At 41.8% G+C, this 11,371-nt stretch overlaps 1 protein-coding gene across 3 annotated transcripts in view; it reads left to right on the top strand.

Moving 5' to 3' along the window:
- midn (midnolin) overlaps window positions 1-7,538 on the top strand; it is a 25,702-nt gene extending 18,164 nt beyond the window's left edge. For all 3 annotated transcript variants that reach the window (XM_008338546.3, XM_025054082.1, XM_008338547.3), the window contains one exon: window positions 3,928-7,538. In XM_008338546.3, the coding sequence (XP_008336768.1) occupies window positions 3,928-4,190 (263 nt within the window). In that variant the 3' untranslated portion in view covers window positions 4,191-7,538. The remainder of the gene's footprint in view (window positions 1-3,927) is intronic.
- Window positions 7,539-11,371: the final 3,833 nt, after the last annotated feature.

Raw genomic sequence — 11,371 nt, 5'->3', positions numbered from 1 at the left:
CATTATAACACATTGTTTGTGATTAAAAAACAAATTTTATTAATATCCAATTTATTTTGAAACATACAATGCAACCTAATGGATCACTTAGAAAACCCTAGTTGATTTTACTGCCAAGTGCTTTGTCTCCCCATCCCTCTCCTCTCCTCCCTTTGCCTGGTTCCCTGGATGCTGAACAAACACAATGTTCCCTCCGCAAGATCACAAGATTTATCAGGCCAAACAAACAAACAGCACTACAACAACTGCAAATGAAGGCCAATCTTTATGCAGTCAATAAAAGGAGAAGCTCCTTTAATCTCCGCCTGCGTCCTGCACTTTGCAACCCTCCTCCCCCCTCTCCCTTCACCATCGCTCACTACCGCACTTACTCCACGGCCCACCCACTCGGCAGACCCTTCCTCCACATACAGTCAGTACTCGCCATGTTGCTGGGTTGGGCTTAAAGGCAAGGAAAACGTACTGACGCATCAATTATTCATAGAACCCTTTCTCTCCCTGTGTTTCTCTACGGTGAACGTTCGGTGTATTTACAGGGCTGGTAACGAGGTCTCCTGAGATGGGAATTATGAGATGGAAAAATGTTCAGCTGGAGATTGAGAGTTGGTGTGACAAACAAAAGCAATGGAGTGTTTAAAAAAAAGCATAGAGAGGAGAAAGGGATTCAGTTCTCCTCTTGACCTGCCTGGTGTCTGCCCCTCGGCATCTCCGTATCAATTACTGCTTCATCATCTGTCTTTTCAGCTGCGGTATCTGGTTCATCTAATCCCAGCATTTACATATTATTCCATATGACAATGAGACCGTGTATTCACATGCTATGCCTCTCTCTCTCTCTCTCCCTCCCATTCACACCTATTGTCCCTTTCCCTCCTCTTTCTGGGTCCTCCAAGGTTATTGTGTTCATGTCAAACCCAAGTGTCTGCAGTAAGGCCCCTGGCCAGGCTGTGTGTGCGCCTTTGTCCATGCTGTGTGTATAGTCTGTCGGTTTGAGCCAACTCTAATAATAGCCCTACTGTCATAAACATAGTCTGGAGATCCCTGCGGCCAGCTGTGTCCGGTCCAGTCGCCCAGGGCTCCAGTAGTGACATACACACACTCACTCATTCCCAAAGCACTTGCCAAACCAAAGGCCACGAACTCCTATAGGAGCGCCGAACTGCCCTTTATGGTCTGTGTGTTTGTGTTGGGTCTTTTAAATTACTTTCAGTATTATAGGTTATTTATTTTGGGAAACATCGGTGGAGTTGTACACGTAAGAAAACGATGGGGTGTGTCGGTGCCAGTTCATTGTGTGCAGCCATATTTTTAACCCAGCTGAGAGCAGTACTTGGAGCAATGGGGTAAAAGTGAACACCAGAAACAAAACAAAGTATTTTATATATCTGCCGAGTGACACTGCTTTAAAGTTCAAACCGCCCCCCCCACTCCCCCCGTGGTGTACACCTTGCTCTGCTCAGATGACACGTCTTCACGCAACATATTGAAATGAACACAGTTACTCACACGTTTGTGTCAGGATAGAACAGCTTTGTCGAAACAGAGAAAAGCCTGTGAGACCATGTGAGTGAGGGCGACATGGGAAGTGTTTTTTTTTTGCCTGTCAGTTAGCAGCAGTGGGAATCGTGACGGACGCTCAGTTCTTTAGCGTGTACTGCCACGTGTCACGGTGAATATTAACAAGTAAAAAGAATACTCTGCACAACTTGGGCTGGAATTTGTCGAACTCTCTGATCTTTTACCTGCCACCACCATCCCTTCTCAGATACCTATCCTTTGATCCTGGGGGAAGAATTCTTTGGTATCCCCCCCACTATCACCTCTTTCTCCCATTCTGCTCCCCCATTTTTATGCTGCCCCACCTCTCTCTCTCTCTCTCCCTCCCATTCACACCTATTGTCCCTTTCCCTCCTCTTTCTGGGTCCTCCAAGGTTATTGTGTTCATGTCAAACCCAAGTGTCTGCAGTAAGGCCCCTGGCCAGGCTGTGTGTGCGCCTTTGTCCATGCTGTGTGTATAGTCTGTCGGTTTGAGCCAACTCTAATAATAGCCCTACTGTCATAAACATAGTCTGGAGATCCCTGCGGCCAGCTGTGTCCGGTCCAGTCGCCCAGGGCTCCAGTAGTGACATACACACACTCACTCATTCCCAAAGCACTTGCCAAACCAAAGGCCACGAACTCCTATAGGAGCGCCGAACTGCCCTTTATGGTCTGTGTGTTTGTGTTGGGTCTTTTAAATTACTTTCAGTATTATAGGTTATTTATTTTGGGAAACATCGGTGGAGTTGTACACGTAAGAAAACGATGGGGTGTGTCGGTGCCAGTTCATTGTGTGCAGCCATATTTTTAACCCAGCTGAGAGCAGTACTTGGAGCAATGGGGTAAAAGTGAACACCAGAAACAAAACAAAGTATTTTATATATCTGCCGAGTGACACTGCTTTAAAGTTCAAACCGCCCCCCCCACTCCCCCCGTGGTGTACACCTTGCTCTGCTCAGATGACACGTCTTCACGCAACATATTGAAATGAACACAGTTACTCACACGTTTGTGTCAGGATAGAACAGCTTTGTCGAAACAGAGAAAAGCCTGTGAGACCATGTGAGTGAGGGCGACATGGGAAGTGTTTTTTTTTGCCTGTCAGTTAGCAGCAGTGGGAATCGTGACGGACGCTCAGTTCTTTAGCGTGTACTGCCACGTGTCACGGTGAATATTAACAAGTAAAAAGAATACTCTGCACGACTTGGGCTGGAATTTGTCGAACTCTCTGATCTTTTACCTGCCACCACCATCCCTTCTCAGATACCTATCCTTTGATCCTGGGGGAAGAATTCTTTGGTATCCCCCCCACTATCACCTCTTTCTCCCATTCTGCTCCCCCATTTTTATGCTGCCCCACCTCACACTCTCTGGGGAGGTATAGAATAAAAGAGTAGGGTCCTGTGTATGCATATGTATGGTGAAAAACAAGTTGGGGGTTGGAGTGTGGCTCAATGATCCGAGGGTAGGAAGCTACAGCGATAATAAAGAAAAAAAAATGGGGGAAAAAATTCAATCTCTGTCTCTCTGCCTGCTTACAATTTCCATTCGCTTGCATTTTCTATTGAAAGCCAATAGCGTTGTCCCGGGCCTGAGATGGATGGCTGCACTAGAGCTAAGGTTTAATCAATAGGTCTTTTTAATTTGCCATCGATCCACGTTAAAAGCTACTGCGGTTGCTGCTCCTGCTGCTTGGTGTGTGTGCACGTGTACGGATCCAAGAGTACTGTATTTGTGTGTGTGTGTGTATTTGTGCATGGACGCACAGACCGTGCATGTGTGTCTGTGTGAACACTCGACGTACCCCAATGCAGATCCAAGCATCTGCGTTTGTGTGTTTCGCTGTGCGGCAAAGGCTGAGATGGCTGATGTGCTTCGGTTTATTGACTTTCTGGACCATTATTTAATTATTTAATTCTCAGGCAGATACTAATGGAGCTGGCTAATAGATTGCGGTCGCTTTTCCTTTCCCTCAAAGCTCCTGAATATACGTATAAATAGAATTAGGTCCAACTCACTCGCTGTTGGAGAAAATTCACAGTGCAATGTGAGGCCTCTCCCTGGAGAGGACATTCTCATATAGGCACATCAACAGCTAGAAATGCATTTAGCAGCACGCCCAGTCACTCAGGCACGTCAGCTGCAATTACACGTACAAATACCACAGAGTGCCATCATGGAGTCTGGTGTCTGGTCTGGGTTTGTTTTATTTATTCTTTTCTAGCAAAGACAAGTCTCCTTGCTCAGTCATAGAACTTTTAGGGCAATATAGAAAAGATAAGAAATCCCAAGTTACATTGTGCACACACCCCCGTCTTGTTTGTAATCTTCTGCTACTATACAATATTTCTAAATTAACGACTCCTCCATCTTCTGTCCCTTGTCCAGGTGACCGTGTACGTCAGACTGAAAACCGTGAAACCCGCTGTAAGGTGGAACGTCTGCAGCTGTTGATGCAGCAGAAGCGCCTGCGCAGGAAGGCTAGGAGGGACCAGCGTGCCCCGTACCAGTGGCTGCCCAATCGCAAGGCTGGACGCAGCAACAGCAACAGCAGCATGTCCAGTGAGGGCTCCCTGGACCTAGACTTTGAGGATTCCGTGTGGAAACCGGACGTCAAGGCTGATCTGAAGTCAGAGTTTGTCATGGCCTAAACAGACTGAACCAGTGCGCTCCGGGAACAGAGTCAAAGATGTGCAAATAGTTACTTGGGATTTACTCTGAGAAAGGCCTGGATTAGCAGGTGGTGACAGCCAGGTGTGCGATGTGCGAAGGAGGAAATCAAAGTTGTTGGTGCGATTGCTGTTTGTGGCATAAAAAGGCTCCCCACTCCAATCTTATTCTGTTATTGACACGTGACCTGGTGGAAACGGCAACATCACAAACAGTACCTTCTTGCCATGCTTGGATTTGGACAGGCTTCAACTGGACTGAATGATGTGCGAGACTATTTACAGTGGTATGATCACAGAGACCATACCTCAACTTGAGCATAGCAGAATTCAGTGGTTGGTGGTGGTGATTTAGTGTATTTTTTCTTTTTTTATAAAGAGCACTCTGGACAGCAATGAAGCAATCCACACTGGACTTATTGACAGAACAGGAAGAACACCAGAGACCTCTGTGTTTCCTAATTGTAAGAAAGGCAGAACTGCCAAACTATGGATTTTTCCAATGGGCATTTTATTGTTCTCTAAACTCACCAACCAGAGTTCTTTTTTTTTGTTATGGGGCGGTTAAACTTTTCTTTTCCATACTGATACATACTATGATATTTTATAAACAAAAATATGTAGCATTGTTCACAAAGCATTCAGGTTTTCATATACCAGTGAAACGTTTTGTTGATTTCTAAAGACTGGTCAAAGCATGCAGGCGGTAGTAGGGGGCAGGGCCTGATATGAAAAAGGAAAAAAAATATGAAAAGTGTGGCTATCAACCACCATAACGTAGGCTATTGATAGGAATGATTAAAGAATAAATAAATGAATTAAAATTAACAGAAAGTGCTTTAGAGGTTTTTAAAATCCTAAAAAATGTATATGGAAAAAATCTATTTTTATTTCTCTTCCTATCTGCTGTTTTTAAAAAACAGCAGCCCTCTGTGGCTTCAGTCAAGTCATTGACTAGAAACAAATACATCCATTCAATCATAAACTTGTCTATTCATGAATATATAATTGTGTAGACACACTAAATGAAAATAGCAAGACAATTTTCATCCAGTCCACCTCATGTCTTACAGATCTGAATTGGCTTGTCGAGGGTTTGTAACAGCTTTTGTACATAGATGTCACAATTGGCAGAGGTCTAAGGGTGCGTGTGTGTGTGTGTGCGTGCGTGTGCATGTGGTGTGTTTGACTTTAAATTGATATAAATTCCCATGTTTTTGTCACAGTTATATTCTCACAGTCATCCCTGTAGTTTCTCCTTAATTACAAAGTTCTACTGCAGTGTTTGGGCGGGGCACAAAAAAAAAATCTTCAAATCCTTCCCCAGTCCAGGTCAATTTGATGTTGACTCATCTGTCCTACATTTTCAAAACAAAAAATAAATTACCAACTATTTTTATTGGCAAAGAGGGAGAAGATTTGTGATCTGTGCCGAGCGTCTTGACCTAGTGCCTCCACCAGTTCATCCATTGACATATCAGGTTAGGCCTTTCAGAGTTTTGCTGCTACATGTGGGGACTTAAAAAAAAAAAAACTAAACGAAAGCGGTAGGCGAAAAAAGGCTTTTCTTTGCATGCAGAAGTGTGAAATTACAAAGAATTTTTTTTCTATTAATGAACAGAAGAAAAAAAAATCTGGTGCCGTGGGAATGAAGGTTAACAACATGCATGAATTTGTGAAGAAAATAAACAATGCTGCTTTTGTCGGATAGTTTTTTTTTTGTAACTTTTTCTTATCAATGTGAGAGCAACCGTGTCCTGCTAAAGTATTATGATACAAAACCAAAACCGATGAAGTCAAGTGTGGACTCAACTCTGTTTTTCTCGGCACTGAACATTCCTGGTGTGTGACAATGAAGATGAGGATGAGCAAAGAGTGAATGACTCTATCTCCCTCTCTCTTTCTCTACTCCTGAATGCTGACTCTACCCCCTGTGACTCTAAAGGAAACAGGACCCTTATGAACTGTTATGCCACCTCCCCTCCTGGCAGCCAGACTGCCAACCAAGGCTGCTGTGGATGTGTTTTTACAGGGAGCCAACAGGCCTGCAGATTCACAGTACTGTCGGTGAAACTTAATTGAGAGAAACATGTATTTGGCATCTGTCTCTGTCATCCGTCTGTCTGATCCAGCGATTACCCTACCACAATTGCACTCATAGAGATTGCAGTGAGAGATTACCTTTTTGGTGAACCTCATCTTTTTTTTAAGTGGCCTTACCTTTCACTGAAAAATGGGACAATGGGGACAGGAATGTTTGTGTGTTTTCTTTCAATTTCTATGTTTATGGTTGTCAGACGTGTCATCCGTCTTTGTCACAGGACATGGGGCATCTGTGGTTTAGTGCTTTTAGCTGGTGGAGTCTCTATTATGTCAAGGCTTCTGTGCCTTAAGTATGTTGCCCTTGCTGTGTCAGTGTCAGATTTTAGGCTTGTTTTCATTACACATCTGCTTTTTTTGTTTCTTTTCAGCCACAAGAGTCCTAGTTATAGAGGTGAAAATTGTTCAACTGACTCAGATGCTTGTCAGTCAGTGTGGTTTCTCCAATGCTGTCATTGTTCCATCTCTTCATGGTGTGGCCACGTTCGATGGTCTCAGTCGTTCAGATCTTACATCCCTCTCAACTCAGTCTCCCCACCAACAACCTGTGTAACTTTACCCAAGTACGTTAAAGGACATTTCATTAATGGTGAATCAGCAGAGTTAGAAAGGTCCGAAAGGACTCGAGACGACATCATTCGCTTGCAGATTAAACTTTGAATGACAGTATTTCACATGTCGCGCCCAAATTTAATTTTTTTTATATACGTATGGATTATACTGTGTGTGCCTCACATCTGTGTGAAACTCAAAAAGATGAAACAAAACAATAAGTTGACAGCAGCATTAAAGAGAGGGTAAAAACAATATGTTGGTGGAATTCTGGTCCTGTCATTTAAGTTGCCTGTTATTTCTTGTAGCCAACTATTGAAAATAACAGGATTCAAGGATACAATTTACAATGTTCTAGCTCTAGACCAGTGTAGCACATGTGTGACTGTATTAATTTATGAAACCAAAATGGTAACTGTGAATTATGTATTTCTTTGTGCATTTTTTTAAGTGGGGAAGATGGTTGTAGAGACACAGCAGCAGCTTGTGTCTGAAAAAAATGTTTTTGGTGGAATATAATGGATACAACGATATGTTTCCAAAAAAGAGGAAAAAAAAGAAAAAAAGGAAAAAAAAGAAAAATATATGAATATATTTTTTTTCTTAAGCAATACATTTCAGTGTGACTTGTGATAGAACGTTTTTCTTTTTTAGGTAATAAATAAAAAAACAAAAGAAGTGCATCACGTTGTGTCTGTGGCAGTTCATTACCCCGCTACTCTCATGTACACGTCACTATTACCAGGTTTTATTGGTATCGGACATGCAAAAGTTGTACCGAGTCAATCAATCTTACAATTAATTGCGGTATTAAGCGCTACGTTTTAATTTAATTTTTTATTGCAACATTTCTTCAATATCGTCAGATGATAATAAAAGCCGGAACTCTCCAACGGAACTTGCCTTCCCTGCAAATTTCAGAAGAGGCCTCAAGAAGGAAATCGTGGAAATAAAGTTATTCCGTCGAACAGCGCATTATATCAGCCGTGTAGGAATACTTTGGTTACCGAAGAAAATGACCAGGGTGTCGTCGTGGACGACGGCTAGCCAGAATTTAAAGCATGCCAAAAAAAAAATGCGGTGAAAGGAGGAAATACAGCCAACATGTTTCATCACCTGCGGGACAACCACCTGAAATTGTTCGCCAAAGTAAAGGTAAATATACAGTAACTGAATTAAATTACAATGTTTTCCTAACGTAATATTGAATTAGGACATTAAATGTTGGCTTGTTATCTGCAATGACTTATTCACGAGTACGAGTTTGGCTTTCAGTGCAACGTCACACGATGAAGTATGATTTGCATTGTGTTATATGGTATGTTACAGTTCTCATCAGCCACGTGTTACATACAGGCGTCATTTGAACACATCCTGTTCATGTAGGCTGGAAGGTCTAAATGGTTAAACCACCGTTTTAATCGTGAAACCAGACGAGGTTGTTATGATTCTACAGTGAACCAGTGTTCAAAAATGCCACTGTGACTCACTGTAGATAGAACCACATTTTCTGACCAGTGACTACAATATATATTATATAAACATATGACTATTTTAATGGTCAATCTGTCCATTTTTGTTTATATCCAAAAGTAAATAAAATTAGCACAAATCCAGGAGATAGATAGATAGATAGAAGTTTATATATCTATTTTTCTATGTTTGTGCTAATTTTATTTACATTTGGATACATTTATAATAAGGTAAATATATAATAAGGTAAATATATAATGTAAGAATTGACAATATTTGTTCACAATTAATGCAGTAACAATAGAAATGAATTATTATTAAGTGTTATATATTTTTTTCAATGGCTTATTGTCCAATTTGTTCTTTGAAGCCAGTTGGAATTTAGTAGCAGCATACAGTAAAAGCACAACTCTCCGCTTTAATGTCACTGCCCTAACAAAGTGTCAAAAAGTAGATTCCTAATTAGAGCTCGTTAATGAGTCAGTTTCTCAACGTCCATTGGTTTGGTTTCCTGTCAAAGCCATATTTACCGTTGCCTGAATTTATAGACAGCTTATTTTTAAAGTTACCAGTAAATCTTTATTAGGTTTTTAAAAGTTTTAATCTTATCTCGACACCATTTATATAAAAGTTAAAGGACTCTAACCAGGTCATTTAGCGGTAATTCTGATTAAAACCCTTTAGTCACACAGTCTGCGTGTGTTTTTGTTTTAATCAAGGCTTTACATATTACTGGACAAAACAGGAGCATCTGCTTACGTATATGTTCTCAGCACTCCCAGTCATACTGCAACCATCACAAGCCTCTTCTCAGAAGTTGCTGCCCATTTCTGTGTGAATTTGACTATCACCCCCATCCTCCACACTTGCTTTCTGCAAGCTTGCTATCTGGGGAAGTAACTAAGTTTGGAGGCAGAGAAGAACAGAAACGGCATGAAAGAAAGACGGCGAGAAAGAGAGGAAGACAAAAGCAGAGAGACAGATAGAGGGGGTGGATAGAGTCACGGTGTTGGTGCTCAGCTGCCACCACAAACTGAAACCCTGTGGCTCTGGGATTCAGAGGAGTTCCGTAGAACTGGGGTTTCACATGGTGCTGTGTGATCTAAGATAAGTCATGCTCAGCTGTATCCTCTCTTGATATAAACACACACATACAGACGCACACAAAGAGGCACCCTTGAACACACACACAATTTCATATGTAACAGAAAATATTCCAGAATGTCACTCTGCAAGTAGAGCAGCTCCTTTTGTCATATTGAAAGTTCATCACATGCACTGAGCAGACGTGTGTGTCTGTGTGTCGAGTGTGTTTATGAGCATTACTTTTCACACCACACAAAGATGTAGAAAACATAAACGGGCGTACTTACTGAAATGTTCTTCTGTGTTTCCCAATTGTAAAGTTAATTACTTAAATTATTCCACTTGGGAGACTTTGGATTTTTGAGAGCATATGTTCTTATATTTTTAGAAAGTACACAAACATTTCTGACCATGAAGATAGTATTTTACTTTCTTTTTTGATGCCTTTATAATTGTTTTTTTTTTTTATGACAACAACCAACCTAATCTAAATTTATAGGCCCTGTAGCTGTATTTTTCAACCTTGGGGTTGCGAGCCCACATGTGGACGCCTGGAATTTAAATGAGGTCACCTGAAATGTCTAGTACTGATAAAAATATTTTTTAACTATAGTTATTTCTAAATTACATCTCCATTGACGGCTGTGATCACGTGAAGTCTGCTTGAGTTAATTTGAGTACTTATCTGGCTGCTCTGTATTTGCAACACGGTATAACAAACATGATCAAAAACTAATTCTAGAAAGAAAGAACCAGTGATCTGTGGGTTGGATTGAACTGAGTAAACCCCCCCTGTCTTTAGGTCTGGGCTGTAACGTCTCTGCCTTACATCCTCCTCCGTGAGAGCCAGGGCTGTTTGCATGGTCAGCAGGGACTTTGTTGTCTTTTGTCTATTCTTGTTAGTTCCCTGCACAGTCCAACGGGATGAATTGCTTTCTGTTTGAAACATTACCTGATAGATATTTATGCAGCTGTGCGGCTTTTTCTGGGCTCACGCACAAAGGACAAGTCGTGACTGGGCCATTGCAGGACAAATGAACACACACATACACGTATTAGGTTTAGAGGTGTTCAGCTGTCTTTCCCCATCAGTGTGGAGCCAGTCAACCCTGGCGCTTGACCTTGTAACCCAAGGGGTAACGGCACAGAGGTCTTGGTTAAAATAAACGCTGGATTTTGGGTAAACAGGATGTGTACACCCACCCAGGCATATGGCACTCACTAATCACAAGCCACTGAACTGGCAGGAAAGCATGTGGAAATCATCTCCATGGAAGCTGCTCCAGCACAACATTAGCAGAAACCTCCAGTACTGTTAATATAAATGGCTCAAGCTGCTTAGCAACTGAATCTGCTCCCAGAGCTGAGGGAAATATTTTCTCTAAAATGAACATAATTTGATTTGGGACATGCTTAAAGAATAAAGGATAGATTGCTAATTAACAAGTCGAGTCAGTGTTTGTCTACCCGGCTCTTTGGTGTCCTTGAGCAAAGACAACGTCGCCTATATAACCACTCACGGACAGCTGTTCCAGCAGGGTGTGATGAGAACTGTGTCTGCCATTGTAGGTTTGAGGGGTCACTGGGAAAGTGGCTGCATATATGAACATACAGTCCCTTTTCTGTCTAAATGACAGTTGGTTCCAGTTCAGTGGTGAGGTTGTTGTCAGAGATCAGTTGGTGAAAAGAACCAAGGACTAAGGAAGAAAACCTGACTTTTGCAACTGTTGAATTTTGTAATCCTCTGTGTTGGATTTGTTGAAATGTACAAGCATTTAAAATCACTTCCTCCCCAACATATCGCAACCTGCGTGCAGTTTGTGTGTGTGCCTTTTTCATGCACATTTGTCACTGTGGAGGTTTTTGTGCAGTTGTCATTCGTTGAATGCTTTTTTGTTTGTTTGTGTCCTCCACCGAACACCTGTCTCTCTCTCTCTCTCTCTCTTTCCCTT

The sequence above is a fragment of the Cynoglossus semilaevis genome, chromosome 2 (genome assembly GCF_000523025.1).
Source record: "Cynoglossus semilaevis isolate Cse_v1.0 chromosome 2, Cse_v1.0, whole genome shotgun sequence".
NCBI lineage: Eukaryota > Metazoa > Chordata > Actinopteri > Pleuronectiformes > Cynoglossidae > Cynoglossus > Cynoglossus semilaevis.
Note: the sequence above shows the minus strand (reverse complement) of the source record. Positions and strands in the feature narration are given on the sequence as shown.